General features: G+C 45.6%; 1 protein-coding gene across 2 annotated transcripts in view; it reads right to left on the bottom strand.

Annotated features, from left to right (window-relative positions):
* Nucleotides 1-10,873: 10,873 nt before the first annotated feature.
* The window catches only part of slx9 (SLX9 ribosome biogenesis factor), a 163,063-nt gene continuing 147,009 nt past the window's right edge, over nucleotides 10,874-26,927 (bottom strand). For both annotated transcript variants that reach the window (XM_072482013.1, XM_072482010.1), the window contains exon 6: nucleotides 10,874-11,384. In XM_072482013.1, the coding sequence (XP_072338114.1) occupies nucleotides 11,261-11,384 (124 nt within the window). In that variant the 3' untranslated portion in view covers nucleotides 10,874-11,260. The remainder of the gene's footprint in view (nucleotides 11,385-26,927) is intronic.

The following is a 26,927-nucleotide window of genomic DNA, read 5'->3' as shown; positions in this document are numbered from 1 at the left end:
GTTCCTCCTCCTTCCCCCCCCCCCCCCCCCCCCCCCCCCGATCCTGGGCTGCTGCTGCTGCCTTCTTTTTCCCATTCCGTCTATCTTTCTGCGAGGTATTCGACGAACGGTTGCCACCGCCTGGTGAACCCTTGAGCCGACCCCCTTAGGACGAACTTAATCCGCTCTAGCTTTATAAACCCCGCCATGTCATTTATCCAGGTCTCCACCCCCGGGGGCTTGGCTTCTTTCCACATTAGCAATATCCTGCGCCGGGCTACTAGGGACGCAAAGGCCAAAACATCGGCCTCTCTCGCCTCCTGCACTCCCGGCTATTGTGCAACCCCAAATATAGCCAACCCCCAGCTTGGTTCGACCCGGACTCCTACTACTTTTGAAAGCACCTTTGTCACCCCCATCCAAAACCTCTGTAGTACCGGGCATGACCAAAACATATGGGTATGATTCGCTGGGCTTCTCGAGCACCTCGCACACCTATCCTCCAGCCCAAAAAATTTACTGAGCCGTGCTCGTCATATGTGCCCTGTGTAATACCTTAAACTGAATCAGGCTTAGCCTGGCACACGAGGACGACGAGTTTACCCTGCTTAGGGCATCTGCCCACAGCCCCTCCTCGATCTCCTCCCCCAGCTCTTCTTCCCATTTCCCTTTTAGTTCATCTACCATAGTCTCCCCTTCGTCCCTCATTTCCCTATATATATCTGACACCTTACCATCCCCCACCCATGTCTTTGAGATCACTCTGTCCTGCACCTCTTGTGTCGGGAGCTGCGGGAATTCCCTCACCTGTTGCCTCGCAAAAGCCCTCAGTTGCATATACCTGAATGCATTCCCTTGGGGCAACCCATATTTCTCGGTCAGCGCTCCCAGACTCGCGAACTTCCCATCCACAAACAGATCTTTCAGTTGCGTTATTCCTGCTCTTTGCCACATTCCATATCCCCCATCCATTCCCCCCGGGGCAAACCTATGGTTGTTTCTTATCGGGGACCCCCCCAAGGCTCCAGTCTTTCCCCTATGCCGTCTCCACTGTCCCCAAATCTTCAGTGTAGCCACCACCACCGGGCTTGTGGTGTAGTTCCTCGGTGAGAACGGCAATGGGGCGGTCACCATAGCCTGTAGGCTAGTCCCCCTACAGGACGCCCTCTCTAATCTCTTCCACGCCGCTCCCTCCTCCTCTCCCATCCACTTACTCACCATTGAAATATTAGCGGCCCAATAATACTCACTTAGGCTCGGTAGTGCCAGCCCCCCCCTATCCCTGCTACGCTGTAAGAATCCCTTCCTCACTCTCGGGGTCTTCCCGGCCCACACAAAACCCATGATGCTCTTTTCAATCCTTTTAAAAAAAGCCTTCGTGATCACCACCGGGAGGCACTGAAACACAAAGAGGAATCTCGGGAGGACCACCATCTTAACCGCCTGCACCCTCCCTGCCATTGACAGGGATACCATATCCCATCTCTTGAAATCCTCCTCCATCTGTTCCACCAACCGCGTTAAATTTAACCTATGCAATGTGCCCCAATTCTTAGCTATCTGGATCCCCAGGTAACGAAAGTCCCTTGTTACCTTCCTCAGCGGTAGGTCCTCTATTTCTCTACTCTGCTCCCCTGGATGCACCACAAACAACTCACTTTTCCCCATGTTCAATTTATACCCTGAAAAATCCCCAAACTCCCCAAGTATCCGCATTATTTCTGGCATCCCCTCCGCCGGGTCCACCACGTATAGCAAATCGTCCGCATACAAAGATACCCGGTGCTCTTCTCCTCCCCTAAGTACTCCCCTCCACTTCTTGGAACCCCTCAACGCTATCGCCAGGGGCTCAATCGCCAGTGCAAACAATAATGGGGACAGAGGGCATCCCTGCCTTGTCCCTCTATGGAGCCGAAAATATGCAGATCCCCGTCCATTCGTGACCACGCTCGCCACTGGGGCCCTATACAACAGCTGCACCCATCTAACATACCCCTCTCCAAAACCAAATCTCAACACCTCCCACAAATAATCCCACTCCACTCTATCAAATGCTTTCTCGGCATCCATCGCCACTACTATCTCCGTTTCTCCCTCTGGTGGGGCCATCATCATTACCCCTAACAACCTCCGTATATTCGTGTTCAGCTGTCTCCCCTTCACAAACCCAGTTTGGTCCTCGTGGACCACCCCCGGGACACATTCCTCTATTCTCATTGCCATTACCTTGGCCAGGACCTTGGCATCTACATTTAGGAGGGAAATAGGTCTATAGGACCCGCATTGTAGCGGGTCCTTTTCCTTCTTTAAGAGAAGCGATATCGTTGCTTCAGACATAGTCGGGGGCAGTTGTCCCCTTTCCTTTGCCTCATTAAAGGTCCTCGTCAGTACCGGGGCGAGCAAGTCCACATATTTTCTATAGAATTCGACTGGGAATCCATCCGGTCCCGGGGCCTTTCCCGCCTGCATGCTCCTAATTCCTTTCACCACTTCTTCTACCTCGATCTGTGCTCCCAGTCCCACCCTTTCCTGCTCTTCCACCTTGGGAAATTCCAGCCGATCCAAGAAGCCCATCATTCTCTCCCTCCCATCCGGGGGTTGAGCTTCATATAATTTTTTATAAAATGTCTTGAACACTCCATTCACTCTCTCCACTCCCCGCTCCATCTCTCCTACCTCATCCATCACTCCCCCTATTTCCCTCGCTGCTCCCCTTTTCCTCAATTGGTGTGCCAGCAACCTGCTCGCCTTCTCCCCATATTCGTACTGTACACCCTGTGCCTTCCTCCATTGTGCCTCTGCAGTGCCTGTAGTCAGCAAGTCAAATTCTACACGTAGCCTTTGCCTTTCCCTGTACAGTCCCTCCTCCGGTGCTTCCGCATATTGTCTGTCCACCCTCAAAAGTTCTTGCAGCAACCGCTCCCGTTCCTTACTCTCCTGCTTCCCTTTATGTGCCCTTATTGATATCAGCTCCCCTCTAACCACCGCCTTCAACGCCTCCCAGACCACTCCCACCTGGACCTCCCCATTATCATTGAGTTCCAAGTACTTTTCAATGCACCCCCTCACCCTTAGACACCCCCCCTCATCTGCCATTAGTCCCATGTCCATTCTCCAGGGTGGGCGCCCTCCTGTTTCCTCCCCTATCTCCAAGTCCACCCAGTGTGGAGCGTGATCCGAAATGGCTATAGCCGTATACTCCGTTCCCCTCACCTTCGGGATCAATGCCCTACCCAGCACAAAAAAGTCTATTCGCGAGTAGACTTTATGGACATAGGAGAAAAACGAGAACTCCTTACTCCTAGGTCTGCTAAATCTCCACGGGTCTACACCTCCCATCTGCTCCATAAAATCTTTAAGCACCTTGGCTGCTGCCGGCCTCCTTCCAGTCCTGGACTTCGACCTATCCAGCCCTGGTTCCAACACCATATTAAAATCTCCCCCCATTATCAGCTTTCCCATCTCTAGGTCCGGAATGCGTCCTAGCATCCGCCTCATAAAATTGGCATCATCCCAGTTCGGGGCATATACGTTTACCAAAACCACCGTCTCCCCTTGTAGTTTGCCACTCACCATCACGTATCTGCCCCCGTTATCCGCCACTATAGTCTTTGCCTCGAACATTACCCGCTTCCCCACTAATATAGCCACCCCCCTGTTTTTCGCATCTAGCCCTGAATGGAACACCTGCCCCACCCATCCTTTGCGTAGCCTAACCTGGTCTATCAGTTTCAGGTGCGTTTCCTGTAACATAACCACATCTGCCTTAAGTTTCTTAAGGTGTGCGAGTACCCGTGCCCTCTTTATCGGCCCGTTCAGCCCTCTCACGTTCCACGTGATCAGCCGAGTTGGGGGGCTTCCTACCGCCCCCCCCTTGTCGATTAGCCATCACCTTTTTCCAGCTCCTCACCCAGTTCCCATGCAGCTGTATCTCCCCCAGGCGGTGCCCCCCCGCCCATCCTCTCCCATACCAGCTCCCCCCCTCCCCAGCAGCAGCAACCCAGTAATTCCCCCCTCCCACCCCCCCCCCCCCCGCTAGATCCCCCGCTAGCGTAATTACTCCCCCCATGTTGCTCCCAGAAGTCAGCAAACTCTGGATGACCTCGGCTTCCCCCCGTGACCTCGGCTCGCACCGTGCGACGCCCCCTCCTCAACCTGCACATCTTTGGACTGTGGGAGGAAACCGGAGCACCCGGAGGAAACCCACGCACAGTGACCCAAGCCGGAATCGAACCTGGGACCCTGGAGCTGTGAAGCAATTGTGCTATCCACAATGCTACCGTGCTACCATTAATCCTGACTCTGTCTCCTGTCCGTCAGCCAGTCTTCTATCCAAGCTAATAAATTACCCCAAATCCCACGTGATCTCACCTTGTGAATTAACCTTCTTTGCGGCACCTTCCAGAAGTCCAGATATACTATATCTACAGGATCCCCATTATCCACTTAGCTTGTTACATCTTCAAAGAACTCTCGCAAATTAGTCAAACATGATTCGCCCTTCATAAAACCATGCGGTCTCTGATGGATAGTGCTTTGGCTTTCCCAATGTCCTGAAGTTACGTCTTTGATAATTGATTCTAACAATTTTCCAACAACAGATGTTAAACAAACTGGTTTGTAATTTCCCACATTCTGCCTCACTCCCTTTTTGAATAAGGGTGCTACGTTAGCATTTTTCCAATCCACTAGAACCTTTAACATGTCCAGGGAATTTGGGAGTATTTTAACCAATGGATCCACTATCTCTGTTGCCACTTCCTTTAACACTCTAGGATGGAGGCCATCAGACCCTGGGAACTTGTCTGCCCTCAATCCCAAGGGCCTGTGAGTATTGTTTCCCTACTAATGCTGATTGTTCCAAGTTTTACCCTTTCTATTACCTCTGAATTGCCCATTCCTTTAGGGATGGCACTCGAGTCCTCCACCGTGAAAACTGAGGCAAAGTATTGATTTAGCATCTTTGCCATTTCTGTGTTCCCCACTATTAATTCACCAGTTTCATCTTCCAAGGGACCAAATTCACCTTAGCGACTCTCTTCCCTTTTATGTATCTGTAGAAGCTTTTGCTATCCTTTTTGATATTCTACACTAGTTTTATTTTTCGTAATGTACCTTAGCTCTTTTTATTACAGTTTTAGCATCTATTTGTTTATGTTTGAAAGTTTCTCAATCTTCCAGCCTGCCACTGGTCTTTGCAATATGAGAGACCTTAGGTTTTGTCTTTATAATGTCCTTGACCTCCTTGTTTAGCCATGGATGATTTTTTACCCCTCTTACCATCTTTCTTCCTCACTGGGATATATTTTAGTTGTGAGCAATTGAGTATCTCCTTAAACAACTGCCACCCCTCATCAGCTGTCCCCTCTTTTAGCCTTCCTGCCCAGTCTATACGGGCCATATCTGTCCTCATGTCTATGTAATTTCCATAGTTTTATTCCAGGACCCGAGTGTGGGACTCTACTTTCTCGCCCCCGAACTGAATTTTGAATTCTACCATACTATGGTCACTATTCCCTTGTGGGTCCTTAACTATGAGGTCATTAATTAATCCCTCCTCATTACAGAATACCAAATTGAGAGTAGCCTCCTCCCTGGTTGGTTCCCCAACACACTGTTCCAGGAAACAACCTCTTAATGCATTCAATGAACACTGCCTCCATGGTACCCATGACAATTTTATTCCTCCAGTTTATGTGCATACTAAAATCACCCACTATTATTGCCGTACCTTTCTAGCAAGTCCCCAGTACTTCCTGGTTTATATTGTGCCCCACTGCAGAACTACTGTTCGGGGACCTACCAAAGGATTCGTCCCTTTGTTATTTCTTATTTCTACCCAGACGGATTCCACATCTTGATCTCCAGTGCTCATGTCATTTCTCATTAAGGCACTGATCCCACAACACCGTTCTTAGAAGCGTTGGGATGTCATCCCTGTTATTGCAACCCAATCACTGTTTGTGGGATCTTGCTGTTAGCGAATTGGCTGCCACATTTCTGACATTACAGCAGTGACTACACTTCAAAAGTACTTCACCAGCTGTAAAGTGCTTTGGCCATGAAAAGCTTCATTGAAATTCCTTCTTTCACGTTCCACGAATGTTTAAAAAATTTTTTTTTAAAGCTTTCCTTTATATAGTGCCTTGCCCGACCTCCGGTCGAGCCAAAGGGCCTCACAAGCAAACCAAATATTTACAAGTGCCATCATGGTTGTAATATAGGAATTGCTATTTTGCACACAGCGAAGTATCACAAATGTGATAACGACCAAATAATCTTGTTTTTTCTTCAGTGATTTCAATATGTTTTGGACAGATCTGAAATCCAGGAGGCAAGACTGGATTTCAGAACCGCCAGCCAGCACAATTTGTTCTCCAAATCCAAAACAGAACCAACAACAATCCATTCTCATGATTTAAAGCAATGTTTAAAATGCATTCTTAAATTTAATGACACAGCATTTGGCACCACATGCAAGTATGGCTAGTGTTGAAAAAGAACTTGGGATATTTTTACCCAAGCTCGGGTTAAGGTGCAGGCACGCCAACAGAACAACGTAGGGTGATACTTTTCCTCCGCTTCAGGTAGAACACCCTGTGCTAAAAGTGTTCCATTTACCAACAATGACATAACCCCACTTTGGGGATTTTCGAACCTTGCCGCTGATAAATAGCACCAAAATCGTACCAAAGAAAAAAAAAAGGGAAGAAACTCCAACCCAAATAAAGCCAACTGAGATTACAACCATATCAATGTGATATCAGCTTAACCGTCAGATCAACCTGGAAATAGTGTGAATCCTTTGGATATGAACCCACCAAGTGCTGTCAGCAATGCAGGATTGAAACTAACTTTGCCAGGTGTTCCTTGGTGAGCAGAACATACTGCAGTCTGTGCTACAACCTAATTGTTGCCATCTGACGGGTAGCGTTACTAAATTAGACTTGGCTGCAATGGTGCCTGATCTTCTATTTCTACAGGGTGTTAAAGCTCGAAGGACAAAACAGTTTTGTGCTCTCAACAGCAGTGTGCAGTGCCAAGAGTAATTCGAGCATCATTATTTCCAAAGAGAAATCAAACCTTGATAGAATTTCAAGCCAGATGATGGATGAGTTTTTATGACTGCGCTCCCGCAACCAGTTCTACGCATTGAGACAATGTCTTGATTGTAGCCTTCAAAGAATGTGTGTTCAACTCAACCATTGTTAAAGGTGCACAGCTAACTCGGGCACGGAACAAAACAGCAAACAAAAACAGTTTGGTAGACGTGGTTAATGTGTACTTTGCAGCATTTTGCACAGAAAGCATCAGTATGTTATGTGGCTCCCTATGAACAACAGCAGAATGAAAGCATTCAACTTTCTCCCTGTTGACGTTTCTTCCAGAGGTATCAGTGTGTTAGGTAGGGTTATTTCACAAGACAATACCTGACAAGTGTTCTTTGCAGAACTTTCCTAATTTCAGTTGGTAAAATTGGAAATCCCTCCAGTGTCGACTGTACACTGGTTCTTTTTTTATCCATGGGATATGGGCATCGCTGGCTAGTCCAGCATTTATTGCCCATCGCGAACTTCCCTCGAGAAGGTGGTGGTGAGCTGCCTTCTTGAACCACCACAGTCCATGTGCTGTATGTGGTACTGGAGACAGGCTGCCAAGACACATAGGCCAGAACCAGAAACTTCCACGAGGCCCTGGCTGAATTGATACTGCCTGTCTGTAGGAGCACTCAACTGAACACAAACTCATTATTGCTATATGGACTTTGTGATTACCCACTCACATTTACACAAAGAACAAGACTATGCTATGAATATGTTATGAATTTCCAGACACAGGTGATCAACTTGGCAGCAGACAAAGGACAGACAAAAGAAGCCATCAGACTCCATAATGGACTATTAGCTGGTCAGACAAGGGTGTTTCAGAGAACAATGGATCTTGATTGAATCACCCTGGATAAACAGGTGTATCCTGCTTTTCTCATTAACAAGATGGGATCTGGTGGGACAATGGAACACCAGCCAATTGTGGGCGTAAATCTATGACTCAATGTTCGCAGACAATAAAGGAAGGAGCATGGGAACAGACGCTCAGCGATAACCTGGGAGTCCCCTAGGCACACCATCGCAAGAAGAAGGGATCCTGGGTTTCAAAGCCCTGAGAGGATATCCACATCGAGTGATCAAAGCCCGGCCAGCCTCCATCACTAAGTGCAGGTAATACCTAGAGCTCAGCTGTGAGTCTGAACCATACTTTGTTGACTGAAAGAATTGTGAATAGAATCGCGTTAAACCATGAACCCGTTTTGTCCTTTGTTCACCTCGCAAATAAGGGCACTGGGTAAAACCTTTGATTAATACACTGGTCGAAGTATCTGAGATTTTACAGATACAACATGTAGGTACATACACAGTTCTATTTCAGATACAACTGGTTCAGATGGAAGAATTAGGAAATAACCCTATTAGTTTAGACGGGCAGCATGGTTGGTGCAGGCTTGGAGGGACGAAAGGCCTGTTCCTGTGCTGTACTTTTCTTTGTGCCCCATCACTCTTGGGCATAATTTTTAATCAATTCCACATGAAGTAATACTGAAGGATTTGGATTGGACTGACAGCCCGTTCTGTACCACGGGCAATTTTACTTTCCATTGATTTCGAAAGAAAACAAAATCAGATGGGTGTAAAAGGGAGGTCAAGCGATCCATCCAGTTTCAAGATGGGTTACAATTACCCGGATTGTGTCTCTCTCACTTTCCACTACCGAACTTGAATTCTGTGGTATTTACTGTTGTCAGGCAGATGTTACTCCAGAGATGCAACGCATACTTGCACGACAATGATTTTGAATGAACTATGCTTCCCGTCACAACCCATGGGAAGACACTCAAAATTAAATCAGAGAATCACAGAATGTTTACAGCCCAGGAGGCAGCCATTCAGCCCACCGTGTCTGCACTGGCTCGCTTAAAGAGCAATTCACCCAATGCTGCCAAACCGCCCCGCCCCCCCCCCCCAACCACTTCCACTTCATAGCCCTGCACATTCTTCATTTTCAGATAACAATCCAGTTACCCTCTTAAATGTCTCAATTGAACCTGTCTCCACCAGACTCTAGATGACACATTGCAGATCTTAACCACTGGCTGTGTGAAAATATGGTTCATGTCGGTATTGCAAACAACCAGTGTCCACTGGGTGAAGCTCCTTCAGAAACATTTATGATTCATTGAGCTCGTCTCTTATTCACTCCAGAGTATAGGCCCAATCTATTCTATCTCTTATTATTAGACAACACCCTCAAACCAGGAACAGATCTAGTGAACTTTTGCTGTACTGTCTCCAATGCATTTCCTTCCTTAAATATGGAGATCAAAATGGTGAATAATACTTCAGGTACGGTGCAGTTTCACCAAAGCCCTGTACAACTGCAACAATACTTACTTATTCTTGTACTCCAATCTCTTCCATCTTACCAAAAGAGATAGGGAGTAAATGTAAATGTTGCCACAGTCCCAGAGGCCCATAGACTGCTCACTCCTTTTGAGAGAGAGCTGACTGGTGGTGATTTAGCCTGAGGGCCACCACACCTTACGCGAAGGGCAAAGTTGAGAAGAAGGGGCTTCATGAATAATCCTGGTGCTCCGGGAATTAAATCTGAGCTGTTGGCGCTGCTCCACATCATGAACCAGCCTTCCAGCCAACTGAGCTGGAATTGAAAATCTATCGTCAATGGTTGCAAAAACCCATCTGCTTCACTAATGTCCTGGATGAGAAAAAATCTGTCAAAGGACAGCACGGTGGCGCAGTGGTTAGGACAGCTGCCTCACGGCGCCGAGGTCCCAGGTTCGATCCGGTTCTGGGTCGCTGTCCATGTGGGGTTTGCACATTCTCCCCGTGTTTGCATCGGTTTCGCCCCCAAAACGGAAAGATGTGCAGGGTAGGTGGATTGGCCACGCTAAATTGCCCCTTTATTGGAAAAAAAATGAATTGGGTACTCTAAATTTATTTTTAAAAATCTGTCATTCTTATCCAGTCTGGACTACAAGTGTCTCCAGATCCACAGCAATATGGTTGACTCGCAAATGCGCTCCGAAATGGAGGGCAGTGAGGGGCAAGCAATAAATGCTGGGGCAGCCAGCAATGCTCATGTCTCATAAATTAATTTGAGTTTAATTTAAAGTTAGTCGTATGACCATCATGGTAGCACGAATGATTTAGTTAGATGCCTGAAATCCTCTAATATAAAACAGAAACAGTCTGAGCATTATTTTACTTAAACTATACTCTAGCACTTGAATAAGCCACAACACTGCATTAAAGTCTGCCTCACAGGTGGGCAGCGGTTAAGGTGCCTCACAGGTAGGCAGCGGTTAAGGTGCCTCACAGGTAGGCAGCGGTTAAGGTGCCTCACAGGTGGGCAGCGGTTAAGGTGCCTCACAGGTGGGCAGCGGTTAAGGTGCCTCACAGGTGGGCAGCGGTTAAGGTGCCTCACAGGTGGGCAGTGGTTAAGGTGCCTCACAGGTGGGCAGTGGTTAAGGTGCCTCACAGGTGGGCAGCGGTTAAGGTGCCTCACAGGTGGGCAGTGGTTAAGGTGCCTCACAGGTGGGCAGCGGTTAAGGTGCCTCCGCAGGTGGGCAGCGGTTAAGGTGCCTCACAGGTGGGCAGCAGTTTAGGTGCCTCCGCAGGTGGGCAGCGGTTAAGGTGCCAATGTACAAAGGTGAAAAGAAAAGTACCTCAGCACGAGTAGATTTTCAGCAGGACCACTGGAAGAACATCTGCAGCATCAGCTCTGTAAATCCATGTGACCAGGTAATGAGTTTGTGTGAAACAAAGAAATCAGAAATCGATAAATGCAGAAATAGTCAATTGGGGAAACAAGCAAGAAGCAGTGGGATTCAACCAAACTTTATTACATCATATTATAACAAAGCTATTCTGTAAGGTGCTAAAATAATTCTTGGAAGTACATAAGAGTTTTCTCCTACTTGTCTGCCCTCAATGTCTCTTTTATCTGATGAGTGATCCTGCCCTATTGTAGATTTCCATTAGCTGGCCAGTGTGAGAAAGTTCAGCTTAACTTCATTGAAGCCTACTTGTGACAATAAGCGATTTTCATTTCATAGGGATAGAGGCTGTAAATGGACTGTCAGTGTTTTCTGCAGAAATCTGGCCAGAAGAGAAAACTCATATTGGTTCAGCATTTCCTGAGCGTTCAAATAATCACTGGTGAAAAATGTTGGTATTTTGCGGATTGGCTTGTGGTGTAATTTCAGGCCTTACTTCAGGTCCTCATCTTCTTGCCTCATTCGCTTGAGAAGTTGCTCACCGACCAGTGCAAGAGGGTTTGCCTTAAATGCGGCATTGTAAATCGTAGCCTTGAATCTGGCTACCTCGTCCTCTCTGAAATGCAATCAAACAAATGCATTATCAGTCTGTATGCTGAGGGAATGTCTAAAGGACATCAAGTTAACAGTAAACATAAACCCACATGGCCCATACGCAAGAATAAATCAGCTACCATTAACAGGCAAAGGAAGTGCAACTCAAAAACGGTAAACAAACTGTTTCACAGCATAATGACTTTCACTGCAATTTTCACTTGTCAAGACATCCTCAGTTCTGATTGCGACACGATCAGGAAATGGCCAACACCACCGTTGTTAACAAAGTAATTCTTAAAACCGCAAGCTCTCTACATACTGATAATGATAAAACCTCCAGACCAAGCATCAGAAATTTCTCCTTAATACTTACAAAATCAGATAATAAGTAGTTGCATTATATCTGATGGCCACCAATGTGCAGTCCATCGCTGCTCCCACTGATGCCAGTACAATTACTTTTGGGCAGATGAAAAGCTAATGAATTGGTTTAGTGCAACACCTATTTCCTTCAAAATATGCAGCTAATTTTCAGATTATTTTTTTGTTTCACCTACTTGATTACAATCTCTTAATTGGAGGATATCCAAAACTTGCGTTGCTGATAAACTGAAACCCTGAACTTGCCATGGCAGTCTCCCAATCAAGCCTTGCAAGGCTACCCCCCTCTATTGTGCAGTAGCCTATGTGACTGGATTGGCAAGGGAGAAATTCAGCACTTCAGTGGCTGTAGGTTTCACCAACTGCATTAGAAAGGGTTTGCACAGCTGCCAAAAGCATAAAATAATTTTATTCCTCTACTGCCTCAGCACTACTCGAATTATGCCCTCGAGCACCCCCAGCCCTCAATTTTCTTCATGGTGGCCATGCCTTCAATCAAGGGTTCATGCTCTGGAATCCCCTCCATAAACCTCTCGCTTCTCCACCTCTCCTCTTTAAAATGCTCTTTGAAAGTCACTTTCTTTGACCAAGTATTTGGTTACGTCCCCAAAAACTCTCTCATGTGCCTCAGTGTCAATTTTTCTTTGTAACACTCCTGTGAAGTACCTTGGGATGTTTTATGATGTTAAAGCCAGGAATCAAGTGTTACGTTCTGTTGTCTTGTCCTTGCAAGAATTCATACAGAACTGTTGCTGACTTAATCAGAATGATGATTGATTAGTTATCATGTGGAAGGATAACATACAGAAAGTTACACAGACTACGTTGCTCTGGAACTATCCGATGTGAGACTGTCCTTGTGTACGCCTTACTACCAACTGCCGGATGTCACATGACTGATGTCTGACACCACCTGCTGGTGGGAGGTCGCATTGCTGTGTATGCAATATTATTCACAGGCACATCACCACAGCCCCCTTCCTTTGGAGATGTTGATCATTATATACCAACATGATCAATATCTTTACTTTACATATGTGGTTTATGTATAAATAGATTTAACTAATGTATCCATGGGCATGATATGCTTGCTAGGTGTGTGTCTCTTGTGCACAGCTCATTGTGCCTCTCGTACAGGATCCGCTGGTCGTCTGGGCTCGTTAGCTTTTTTGAAGACTGGTTTCCGTGCCGGTTTTTTGTGTTTTAGCCTTTTTAGGCGATACTCCTTGACACCTGGTATTCTTGTCGGCCATCCTGGTGTCTTCAGCTTCTTCCGTTTCTTTGTTGGCTTCTGCGTTGCTATGTGCTCTCGAAATGCTCTCTGCTGCTGCTCTTTGGTTTGGTCCCCGGCCTGTAGTCACATTGTCAATGTCTCCTTTCTTGGTGTCCTCGGTGGGACTCGCAGCGTCCCCCACTCTCCTTCTCTTCCTCCTTTTTGTGCCAATTTGCGACTGCTCCTTTTATCTTTTTTGCAGGCTATCTTTTGATTGCTTTTCGTCTTTGGTTTGGCTCTGATAGCACCCATCTTGTCGCTGGCCTACGTCATGGAATCAGTGTGTTGTGGGTCGTCTGCAGAGATGTCTCGTGTTGGCATGCTGTTGAGGGACTGTGCGGTGGTAGTTAAGTCAGCACCTTCAGCGACCAACTGCAGAGCCTCATCCTGTGTTATCGGGGGTACATTACAATCTGGTGTTTGGATTGCCTCACATTCTGGTATCTGGGTAGGATTAGCATCATCAGCACTGGGTGCTGCACCTTCCTCTTGCCCTTGAATCCCAAGTGATGGCTCCTCATCACTCAATATCACTATGCACACCTCCTCTTTTTCAGATAGGCCATGTGGGAACCATCGTCACCATGTGATAGTCTATACGTATCATCTAGCACCGTGGAACTGTATCCAGATTCAGTATCAACTGTCGTTGTGACGTTACATATGGATGCAGGCCATGGTTTATCCCCATCATAGATTATGATGCATGTATCACCCGTCGCCATTGGACTGTCATTTGCTCTTCGAACACCAACTGCGATGGAATGGCCTCATGTCTCGGGTGAACCCACTACCAGAACTTCATCGTGGGACTTTGATGGTTATCCGTATGCTTCTGGAGCTAGTTTCTCCAGAATTGTTATAATATTTTATGCTTTCAGTTGGTTCAGAGTTACATCAGTTTCATCGGAGGTGCCTGGGGCTGCAATCTTGCTGTCCATTTCTACGTGCACATTCTCAGAGTATTCGCACTACCCGAGGTCTGGCACAGGCTGGGCGTCCCTTGTGATCACCTCGTCATTCCCGCCAAACCACTGATGTAGCACTACACAGACTCCCTCACTGAGTGTGCCCATCTCTCCTGTTTAACAGCTTTACTAGCGATTCATATTCGTCCAGCTCCGGCTCATCATCCAGACCTTTGCTGAATTCACTGTCTGCATAGTCTTCATAGGATTTTCATCAATGTACTCATCTTCAGAGTCTAGAATAATAATAATATTTATTGTCACAAGTAGGCTTACATTAACACTGCAATGAAGTTACTGTGAAAAGCCTCTAGTCGCCACACTCCGGCGCCTGTTCGGGTACACGGAGGGAGAATTCAGAATGTCCAAATTACCTAACAGCACGTCTTTCGGGACTTGTGGGAGGAAACTGTAGAAAACCCAAGCAGAACAGGAATAATGTGCAGATTGCGCACAGACAGTGACCCAAGCCGGGAATCGAACCTGGGCCCCCGGTGCTGTGAGGCAGCAGTGCTAACCACTGTGCTAAGAGTGCTCTTTTGCAAGGTCGATGAAGACTCGATGGTCTGAATGGCCTCCTTCTGCACTGTAAGGATCCTATCGATTCCATGGAAAATGCATTTTTTTGCAGTACCTGGAGCAGGTCAGAACTCAAACACCCTTACGCTGCCCTGAGATATCCTGGTAGAGCCTGGCTGAGTCTGAGAATTAAAGAGGTCAATACTGCCGCGATCAGCTCACTTTCCTCTGCAGTCACGGAGTGCTAAACAGAGGGAGCTGAAGACCAGAGGTTTTTTCAGCAGTCCTGCAGCAGTGATTACACCTATGGGGGTGGCTGATATGTTCTTTTTTTGATGCCTCTCTTGCGCTTCAAATCTTGGGTCCTTCAGACTGCCGCACTCTTCACATCTCCATTCCCAGTGCAAAGGCCCATCCAGAGGGCTGACTGACAGCCTTCAGGCCATGCTAATTGCCCAGGAAGGTTGGTTGTAATATCAACAGGTATTTTCTGCTGTAAAAGATTAACTAGACTGTTCTGAAGTCATGTTGTATTAGCATTGATTTATATTTCTCTATATATTGTGGTAATTGCTGTGTAGAGTATGGGGGTGTGGCATTTATTTGGACAGCTGGTTTGGGATGCGGAGCAATGCCAACAGCACAGGTTCAATTCCGGTACCAGCCAAGGTTATCCATGAAGGCCCCACCTTTTAAACCTTGCCCCTCGCCTGAGGTGTGGTGGCTCTCAGGTTACATAGAACATAGAATTTACAGTGCAGGTTAAATCCTCCAGAAGCGAAATAAATTTGGCATGTCTGCATTGACTCTCCAACTTCTATAGATGTGCGATAGAGAGCATCCTATCTGGCTGCATTACAGCCCGATATGGCAACTGCTCAGTCCAAGATCGCAAGAAACTGCAGACTGCGGTGAACTCAGCCCAACGCATCACACAAACGTGACACCCCCACATTGATTCTGTCTAAACCTCTCCCTGCCTCAGGAAGGCAGACAGGATTATCAGAGACCACTCCCACCCAGGCATTGCCTTCTTCCAGACTCTTCCATCAGGCAGAAGGTACAGAAGTCTGAAGACTCGCACATCAAGACATAGGAACAGCTTCTTCCCCACAGCTACAAGACTCCTCAACAACTTCCCCTCGGACTGATCTGTTTCCTGTAAGAACACTATTCACGACGCCCTATACTGGTCTTGCTCATGTATTTGCTTTGTTTGGCCCCTTGTTCCGCACTGTAGCAAGGAACAAAGAACATTTCAGCATAGGAACAGGCCCTTCGGCCCTCCCAGCCTGCGCCGATCCAGATCCTTTATCTAAACCGGTCTTCTATTTTCCTAGGATCTACTTCCCTCTGTTCCCCACCCGTTCATATATCTGTCTAGATGCATCTTAGATGATGCTATCGTGCCTGCCCAATACCGCCTCCGCTGGCAAAGCGTTCCAGGCACCCACCACCCTCTGCGTAAAACAGTTTCCACGCACATCTCCCTTAAACTTTCCCCCTCTCACCTTGAAATCGTGAGCCCTTGAAATTGACACCCCCAATCTTGGAAAAAGCTCGGTGCTATCCACCCTGTCCATACCTCTCATAATTTTGTATACCTCAATCAGGTCCCCCCTCAACCTCCTTCTTTCCAACGAAAACAATCCTAATCTACTCAACGTTTCTTCACAGCTAGCACCCTCCATGCCAGGCAACATCCTGGTGAACCTCCTCTGCACCCTCTCTAAAGCATCCACATCCTTCTGGTAATGTGGCGTCCAGAACTGCACGCAGTATTCCAAATGTGGCCTAACCAAAGTCCTATACAACTGTAACATGACCTGCCGACTCTTGTACTCAATACCCCGTCTGATGAAGGCAAGGATGCTGTATGCCTTCTTGACCACTCTATCGACCTGCGTTGCCACCATCAGGGTACAATGGACCCATATCTCTCTGTACATCAATTTTCCCCAGGACTCTTCCATTGACCATATAGTCCACTCTTGAATTAGACCTTCCAAAATGCATCACCTTGCATTTGCCTGGATTGAACTCCATCTGCCATTTCTCTGCCCAATTCTCCAATCTATCTATATTTTGCTGTATTCTCTGACAGTCCTCCTCGCCATCTGCAACTATACCAACCTTAGTATCATCTGCAAACTTGCTAATCAGACCAACTATACCTTCGTCCAGATCATTTATGTATATCACAAACAACAGTGGTCCGAGCAGGGATCCCTGTGGAACACCACTAGTCACCTTTCTCCATTTTAAGACACTCCCTTCCACTACTACTCTCTGTCTCCTGTTGCCCAGCCAGTTCTTTATCAATCTAGCTAGTACACCCTGAACCCCATACGACTTCACTTTTTCCATCAACCTGTCATGGGGAACTTTATCAAATGCCTTACTGAAGTCCATGTATATGACATCTACAGCCCTTCCCTCATCAATTAACTTTGTCACTTCCTCAATGAATTCTATTAGGTTTGTAAGACATGACCTTCCCTGCACAAAACCATGCTGCCTATCACTGATAAGTCTATTTTCTTCCAAATGTGAATAGATCCTATCCCTCAATATCTTCTCCAACAGTTTGCCTACCACTGACGTCAAGCTCACAGGTCAATAATTCCCTGGATTAGCCCTGCTACCCTTCTTAAACAAAGGGACAACATTAGCAATTCTCCAGTCCTCCGGAGCCTCACCCGTGCTCAAGGATGTTGCAAAGATATCTGTTAAGGCCCCAGCTATCTCGTCCCTCAGTAACCTGGGATAGATCCCATCCGGACCTGGGGACTTGTCCACCTTAATGCCTTTTAGAATACCCAAAACTTCCCCCTTCCTTATGCCGAATTGACCAATCAATGTTTTGTAAGCAATCAATGTTTTGTCGATGTATCATTTGTCAATGTTCTCTTTTGATTATTCTTGTATCTACTATGTACGTTCCTCGGCCGCAGAAAAATACTTTTCACTGTACTTTGGAACATGTGACAATAAATTAAATCAAATCAAATCATCACCAGTCAGTTCTCTCTCAAAAGGGGAGAGCAGCTTTTGGTCCTCAGGGACTGTGGAAACATTTCATATTGTAGCAATGTTAACCATTAGTCTTTGCCTGTTTAGCAGAGTACTAATGGTCTTGGGCTGACTGCTGCAATGGTCAGTTTCTGGATAAGTAATGAGAAACAGTGTGCAATGCACAGATTGCTAAAGTGTCAGAGAACAGTGTGGGAAGAGAGAGCCATTTCTGCAAAACAAAACATCAGTGCATACGTCATCTTTAATTGGCACCAATGATACAGAAACAAAAACCCAATTTATAATTTATGCTTTTTCTTTTTCCATATAATTGCTATTCAACCCGGAGAGAAACTATTGATAAGATAACCAAGTAAGGAGCTAGGCTGATTATCACAATGGGAAAACTGCTCGCTAAGTGCAAAACTCAAATTGTAGATGAGGGATTAACCATTAAGTTCTCCTAATATAATGTTGTTTTAAAATTTTTATATGATTGACATGTGGATTGTCAGAAGGAAAGAAGGAAATAGGTTCTGAGCTCAGAACAGTAACACATTCCAAAGCACCAACCAACTATCTATTGTGGCAGTAAGTGCTACCTTTTGTGTTTAAGTAACGTGCATTGAAACCTATGACACAATTTCAGTTTTAACGCCTTTTTGAAAACCTTGCTTTAAAGTTTGCTATGTCTGGTTTCTGGCAGGACATGAGAAATCCTAGGATCCTAAAAGAAGTAGCTGCCGAGATGGTGGATGCATTCGTTGTCATTTACCAAAAATCCTTTAATTCTGGAGAATTGGAAAACTGCCAATGTGACACCTCTAATCAAGAAGGGAGGGAGGCAAAAAGCAGGTAACTAAAGGCAGATTAGCCGAATATCTATTGTTGGAAAATGGTGGAATCAATTATTAGGGAAGAAATAGCAGCATATTTGGAAAATCACAATCTAATCAAGCAGAGTCAGCATGGCTTCATGAAAGGGAAATAGTGTCTGACTAATTTATCAAGAGTTTTTCCAGGAAGTCTCAATCAGAGTGGATAGAGGAGAACCAGTAGATGTGTTGCATTTAAACTTCCAGAAGGCATTCAAGAAGGTACCTCACAAAAGGTTATGTCAAGATAAGAGCCCATGGTGTTGGAGGTAGTACATTGGCATGGATAGAGAATTGGCTAATGGGCAGGAAACAGTGATAAGGTGGTCTTTTTCAGTTTGGTGACCTGTAACCAGTGGGGTTCCACAGGGATTAGTGCTGGGTTCGCAACGGTTTACAATATATATTAATGACTTGGAGAAAGGAAGCGAATGTACTGTAGCCAGATTTGCAGATGACACAAAAATAGGTGGAAAGGCAAGTTGCGAGAGGGATTCAAACAGTTTGCAAAGAGATATTGATAAGTTAAGTGAGCAAAAAGTTGGCAAATGGAGTAGAATGCAGGAAAATGTGAAGTTGTTCATTTTGGAAGTGAGAACAGAAAAACAGAGTATTATTTAAATGGAGAAAAACTGCAGAAAACTGAAACACAAAAGCACTTGGGGATACTTGCACATGAAACCACAAAGCTAGCACACAGGTGCAGTAGGTAATCAGGAAGGCTAACGGAATGTTGGCCTTTCAAGCAAGTTGGAGTATTAGAATAGGGAAGTCTTGCTGCAACTGTACATGGTACTGGTGAGACCACATCTGGAGCATCGTGAGCAGTTTTGGTCCCCTTATTTAAGGGAAGCTATTATTTCATTGGAGGTGGGTCAAAGGAGGTTCACTAGGATGATCCTAGATATGGAGGGATTGTCTTATGAGGAAAGGTAAAACAGGTTGAGACTCCACTCATTGGAATTTAGAAGAATGATAGGTGATCCAAAACATATAGGATTCTTAAGGGATTGACAGGGTAATTGCTGAGACCAGAAGGCCTAGTCTCAGAATAAAGGGGTGCCAATTTAAGACTGAGATGAGGAGGAATTTCTTCTCTGATGGATGAGTGTCTTTGGAACTCCTTGCCACAGAGATAAATAGATTCTTGATCAGTAAGGGAATCAAGGGTTACGGGGAAAGGGAAGTAAAGTGGACGTGAGGAATGATCCTATTTAAAGGCGGAGCAGACTCAAACGGCTGAACTGCCTACACCTGTTCCTATGGTCTGATATCTGGCACAAATTAGTTTTGGGATGGAAAGTGATTGTCTGTCTTCAGTGGGTCTGTGCCACTATTTAGTTCGTCCTCTGGGAATTAAAATTGTGCCACCCATGCTATTCCTGAAGCAATGCCAAATATCCAACAGCAAGCCTTTATTTCACCGATTTTCTGTGGTATTGCGACGATTGGAAGATTTTAGAAAAATTAGATTATAAATGTATTGGACACTTCATGGGTTAAAAGTCTGGAGTTAGAACGTGTTTGGCTGCAATGGTCATGTTTTTGTTTCAATTCTGTTCTGCGGGCCCTGGGTAGTTTTAGTAGCCAGCTGGTGAAATTGACGAAGGAATGAGCTTTTCAATCTGGACTAATGCATAGTGGTTTTCCTGGAGAAGTCCTTTGGGAGTAAATGTGATTTTAGCCCCTGGAAAGTTAATTTGTCTTTTGCTTGGGAGATGAGATCATTGCGGGGTGGAGCCAAGGAAGGCTGTTTTGAGAGGGGTAATTTTGGAGAAAGCTGTGGAGAGAGAAAGGCTCTTGGAAGTGAAGTCTGATCTAGCAACCCTTGATTTCAGACCACAAGTAAAGGCAGTTTTCTTTCCCAGTAGGATAGTTTGATTTTAAAAAAAGAGTAATAATATTTCAAAAGGAGAGAAATCTTGTCTGAAGACAAGGAGGAGTCTTCACTTTCTCCCGTGTCTGCGTGGATTTCCTCTGTGCTCCGGTTTCCTCCCACAGTCCAAAGATGTGCAGGTTAGGTGGATTGGCCATGATAAATTGCCCTTAGTGTCCAAAGATGTGTAGGTTACAGGGGATTGGGCCTAAGTAGGGTGCTCTTTTTGAGGGTCAGTGCAGACCCGATAGGCCAAAAGGCCTCCTTAGGCACTGTAGAGTTTTGATGTTCTATCTTATTCAATGTTCTAATGGCTAAAACAACCCAGCTATTTGAAGATATTCAGCCAGAGTCTGAAGGGGTTCGAACGAGAGCTAGAATCGGTCCTGTAAAGCAATGTTACTCTTTGCCCTGCTGATTTTTAAGATGGATTGAAATTTGTATGCTACTTTTCAGTGTTAAGGGTAATTGTAAACTGTTATTTTACAGGTATGAAGTTAAAAATGTAATATTGTATTTTTTTTTTCATATAAGTATTTTTTTCCATTTTCACATTTTCTTCAGAATTTACACCCCACCAACAAACAGTAAACGTTATGAATACAATGTCAATCCCCTTATCAATAACAACAATCCCAACCTCCCACCACCCCCCAAACAACGACCCACTTGACAATATAAGCATCAAATAAAACAAACCCTTCCAAGGTGGAAAGAGAAAAAGGAATCAGGAAATTGCCTATTGGTCACAATTGACATATTATAGTCCACCCCCCAACCGCCTCCCCCTAATATTCAATGCCCAACCGCCCCCCTTGCCCCCCTAATATTCAACGCCCAACCTCCCCGTCCCCCTAATATTCAACGCCATCCAATCCCTGAAAGAGTACCGTGAATGACACCCATGAATTGTAGACACCCCCCAGACTCCTCCCCTCCACTTCCACTTGTAAACTCCTCCCTCCAACCTCTGTTCCTTCCCCCAACTTTTCATCAAAACCTGTTCCACCAGGCTCCGATGGCTGCAGCCCCTCCCCCACCTCACTCCCGTTCACTGGCCGACTTAAACCGGCCAGCGTGGAGGCCCCCGCCCAGGTCTCCTTCCTCCTTGCGCGGACCCAGGAAAACCAAGAAATCTCCTTTAGCACACAACCCCCAAAGAACCATTATTGCAAATGAAAGTCCCATCTCTTCCCTTGTCCAAATATATACAGCGTCGACTCAATGAGTGCATACACCAATACGCAGTGAAAAAATAAAATTACATGAGGCTACATCGGTACACGACCATTTCTCAATTCTGCCACAGTCCTTCTGCCTTCGCAAACCCCTCCGCCGCTTCTTCCGTCCCAAAATAAAAGTCCTTGGATTTGTAGGTCACCCTCAACTTAGCTGGAGATACTATGCCGCACTGCACCATGCTGATATACAGTGCCTTCTTCACCCGGCTGAAGGCAGCCCGCCTCCTCGCCAGCTCCACTGTAAAGTCCTGGTATATGCATACACCAGTTCCAGCCCACTGCACCACCCGCATCTGCTTTGGCCAGCACAGGACTTTCTCCTTCACGCTATACCTACGGAAACACAGACTACTCTTGGCGGCCCATTCGTCTTTGGTATAGGCCTCCACGACCGATGAGCCCGATCCAGTTCACATCGGGAGGGAACGTCCCCCTTCCCCAATAGCTTCACCAACATAGTGGCAAAATACTCCGTCGGCCTCGGGCCTTCCACCCCTTCGGGCAGACCCACAATCCTCACATTCTGTCGTCTGGATCTGTTTTCCAGGTTGTCCATTTTGGCTCGCAGACCCTTGTTGGTCTCTATCACCCAACGCAACTCCTTCCCCATCGAGCCGAGTTGATCATGGTGCTGCGATAATGCCTCTTCCACTTCTTTCAGTGTCCTGCACCTCCGCCGCTGCGCTTGATACCGCTGCCCTCACCGGGGCAACCGAGTCCTCCACCAGCACTTTCAAAACCGCCCCATCTCCTTCTTCATCGCTTCCATGCGTTTTGTGAACTGTTTTTCAAGTTCCACAGCCATCACCTTGGTCATTCCTTCTGCTGTGAGCGATACAGCCTCCCCTGGTGCCTCCGCTTTCCTTCCAGTTCCTGCACTGACTTTTTCACTCCCCGGCGGACTTCCGTTAACCCCCTTTTTCACGGCCGTTTTTCTCCCAAACTTGGACATTTCTCCTCCCTGTGCCTTCTTACAGCCTTTTCAGCCTCCGTTGCCCCCGGACCGGGCGTTAAAACTCCTAAATTCCTATCCCCGAGCGGGAGTGCTCCATTGTGCGGCTGCCTCCTGTCCGCCGTCACCAGAAGTCCGTAATACTGTATTTATAATAAAGTTTTGTTTTAGAAATGCCTCAGCCCTATTTTTTCCATGCAATCATTCCTGGAGCGGATCATTCGTTCCACACAGTCTTAAAATAAACTAAAATATTGGGGTTTTGGTCCAGTATCCTGGCCACTGGTGGGGTCTGGTCTGGGATCATAATAATATTCCAAATTTTAAGCACAATTGTGATATTCAGCAACCAGCCTAGGGGAGTTTCTAAATTGACAAATCCAAGTCTTTGCAACTGCTGGTGAACTCTGGAGAGATGTAGTTTCATGATGATTGAAGGCAGCATAGGATACACAAACAATTTACACAATGAATAATTAAATTGTACACAAACAAAAGTGGAGTCACTCTAGTCTTTCTAGGATGCAGATAACATGTGAGCGGGATAGTTCATTTAAACTGCGACAGCACTAGCAGAGGATGACACTGTAACATGGATTCAGCATTAATCACAGATTACATGAGAAAATCCCTGCAGACGAACAGATTTATGGAACAGAATGAAAGACCAGTAAAATACTTACTTAAATCTGCTCTTTCACTAAAAAAAAATCTGATTATAAAATGGAGATTAATGAAATAAACATAAATCAAGCACTCCAGGACTCAGCTCTGACTATTGGAATGTTAACTGTGAAAATGTTACAGGTCAGCACTGAATAATGTTGTTTTAATATTCTATAATATTATGCTTAATTTGCTCTGTAGTCAGGAAGGAAGAACAGAGTTTTCTCTGGCAGAAGTTTGCTTACAGTTATTTTCCCCGTCACAGATTCTGATTTTTATCTCTCTTTCTTTCACACACAGAAGCGCACAATCTGGAACGGCTAACAACGACTCCACTTCAGTAATCTGCACACTGAAATAGTACGAAAATGTAGTGCCAAATCCTTCAAAATAGTGGATACAGTACTATCACGCAGAGCTTCACAGAAGAAAGTGTATTCTTTTACAAACAATGAATACAAAGGAAAAGAAAATCAAGAAATACTAAGTGAAATCTGATCTGGTACGCCTTGTTTTTAGACCACAAGTAAAGTCAGTTTCCATTCCCAGTAGGATGATTTGAAAAAATGTAATAATATTTTAAAAGCAGAGAAGGCTTGTCTGAAGCCGAGGAAGAGGCTGCACGGTAGCACAGTGGTTATCACAATTTATTAGTTCAATAACAGCCTTGGTCACTGTCTGTGTGGAGTTTGTACTTTTTCTCCGTGCCTGCGTGGGTTTCCTCCAGGTGCTCTGGCTTCCTCCCACAGTTCAAAGATGTACTGGGTAGGCCATGTCATCTGGATTGGCCATCCTAAATTGCCACTCAGTGCCCAGGGAAGTGAAGGTTAGGTTATGGGGTTGCAGGGTCATGGATCAGTGCAGATTCGATGGGCCAAATGGCATCTTTCTGCATTATAGGGATTACATAAGAACATAAGAACTAGGAACAGGAGTAGGCCATCTGGCCCCTCTAGCCTGCTCCGCCATTTAATGAGATCATGGCTGATCTTTGTGGACTCAGCTCCACTCTCCAGCCCGTACACCATATCCCCGAATCCCTTTATTCTTTAGAAAGGCATCTATCTTTTTCTTAAAAACGTTTAAAGAAGGAGCCTCAACTGCTTCACTGGGCAAGGAATTCCAGAGATTCACAACCCTTTGGGTGAAGAAGTTCCTCCTACACTCCGTCCTAAATCTACCTCCCCTTATTTTGAGGCTATGCCCCCTAGTTCTGCTTTCCCCGACCAGTGGAAACAACCTGCCCGCATCTATCCTATCTATTCCATTCATAATTTTATATGTCTCAATAAGATCCCCCCGCATCCTTCTCAACTCCAATGAGTACAGTCCCAGTCTACTCAACCTCTCGTCATAATCTAATCCCCTCAACTCTGGGATCAACCTAGTGAATCTCCTCTGCACTCCCTCCAGTGCCAATATGTCCTTTCTCAGGTAAGGAGACCAAAACTGAACACAATACTCCAGATGCGGCCTCACCAACACCCTATACAATTGCAGCATAACCTCCCTAGTCTTGAACTCCATCCCTCTATCAATGAAAGACAAAACTCGATTAACCTTCTTAATCACCTGTTGCACCTGCACACCAACTTTTTGCGACTCGTGCACCAGCACACCCAGGTCCCTCTGCACAGCAGCATGTTTTAACATCTTACCGTTTAAATAATAATCCATTCTGCTGTTATTCCTCCCAAAATGGATAGCCTCACACTTGACAACATTGAATTCCATCTGCCAGACCCTAGCCCATTCACCTAACCTATCCAAATCCTTCTGCAGACTTCCAGTATCCTCTGCACTTTTTGCTTTATCACTCATCTTAGTGTCGTCTGCAAACTTGGACACATTGCACTTGGTCCCCAACTCCAAATCGTCTATGTAAATTGTGAACAACTGCGGGCCCAACACTGATCCTTCAGGGACCCCACTAGTTACAGGTTGCCAACCAGAGAAACACCCATTTATCCCCACTCTCTGCTTTCTGTTAGTTAACCAATCCTCTACCCATGCTATCACTTTACCCTCAATGCCATGCATCTTTATTTTATGCAGCAACCTTTTGTGTGGCACCTTGTCAAAAGCTTTCTGGAAATCCAGATATACCACATCCATTGGCTCCCCGTTATCTACTGCACTGGTAACATCCTCAAAAAATTCTACCAAATTAGTCAGACACGACCTACCCTTTGTGAACCCATGCTGCGTCTGCCCAATGGGACAATTTCCCTCCGGGTGCCCCGCTATTTCCTCCTTAATGATAGATTCCAGCAATTTCCCAACAACCAAAGTCAAGCTTACCGGCCTATAATTACCCGCTTTCTGCCGACCTCCTTTTTTTTTTTTTAAAAAACAGTGGTGTCACGTTTGCTACTTTCCAATCCTCTGGGACCACCCCAGAGTCTAGTGAATTTTGATAAATTATCACTAGTGCGTTTACAATTTCCCTAGCCATCTCTTTTAACACTCTGGGATGCATCCCATCAGGGCCAGGAGACTTGTCTACCTTTAGCCCCATTAGCTTGCCCAATACTGCCTCCTTAGTGATTATAATCATCACAAGGTCCTCACCTATCATATCTTTATTTCCATCAGTCACTGGCATGTTATTTGTGTCCTCCACTGTGAAGACTGACCCAAAAAACCTGTTCAGCTCCTCAGCCATTTCCCCGTCTCCTATTATTAAATCTCCCTTCTCATCTTCCAAAGGACCAATATTTACCTTAGCCACTCTTTTTTGTCTTATATATTTGTAGAAGCTTTTACTATCTGCTTATATGTTCTGAGCCAGTTTACTTTCATAGTCTACCTTACTCTTCTTTATGGCTTTTTTAGTAGCTTTCTGTTGTCCCCTAAAGACTTCCCAGTCCTCTAGTCTCCCACTAATGTTTGCCACTTTGTATGTTTTTTCCTTCAATTTGATACTCTCCCTCACCTCCTTAGATATCCACGGTCGATTTTTCCCCTTTCTACTGTCTTTCTTTTTTGTCGGTATGAACCTTTTCTGAACACTGTGAAAGATCGCTCGGAAGGTTCTCCACTGTTCCTCAACTGCTTCACCATGAAGCCTTTGCTCCCAGTCTACCTTAGCTAGTTCTTCTCTCATCCCATTGTAATTGCCTTTGTTTAAGCACTAAACACTAGTGTTTGATTTTACCTTGTCATCCTCCAACTGTATTTTAAATTCCACCATATTGTGGTCGCTCCTTCCAAGAGGATCCCGAACTATGAGATCATTAATCAATCCTGCCTCATTACACAGGACCAGATCTAGGACCGCTTGTTCCCTTGTAGGTTCCATTACATACTGTTCCAGGAAATTATCCTGGGCACATTCTATAAAGTCCTCCTCAAGGCTGCCTTTACCAACATGGTTAAACCAATCGATATGCAGATTAAAATCTCCCATGATAACCGCTGTACCATTTCTACATGCATCCGTTATTTCTTTGCTTATTGCCTGCCCTACCATCCTGTTGCTATTTGGTGGCCTATAGACTACTCCTATCAGTGACCTTTTCGCCTTACTATTCCTGATTTCCACCCAAATTGATTCAACCTTGTCCTCCATAGCACCAATATCATCCCTTACTATTGCCCGGATGCCATCCTTAAACAACAAAGCTACACCACCGCCCTTACCGTCCATTCTATCCTTTTGTATAGTCTGATACCCTTGGATATTTAACTCCCAGTCGTGACCATCTTTTAACCATGTTTCAGTAATGGCCACTAAATCATAGTCATTCACGATGATTTGCGCCATCAACTCATTTACCTTATTTCGTATACTACG

This window comes from Scyliorhinus torazame, chromosome 2 (genome assembly GCF_047496885.1).
Source record: "Scyliorhinus torazame isolate Kashiwa2021f chromosome 2, sScyTor2.1, whole genome shotgun sequence".
Classification (NCBI taxonomy): domain Eukaryota; kingdom Metazoa; phylum Chordata; class Chondrichthyes; order Carcharhiniformes; family Scyliorhinidae; genus Scyliorhinus; species Scyliorhinus torazame.
Note: the sequence above shows the minus strand (reverse complement) of the source record. Positions and strands in the feature narration are given on the sequence as shown.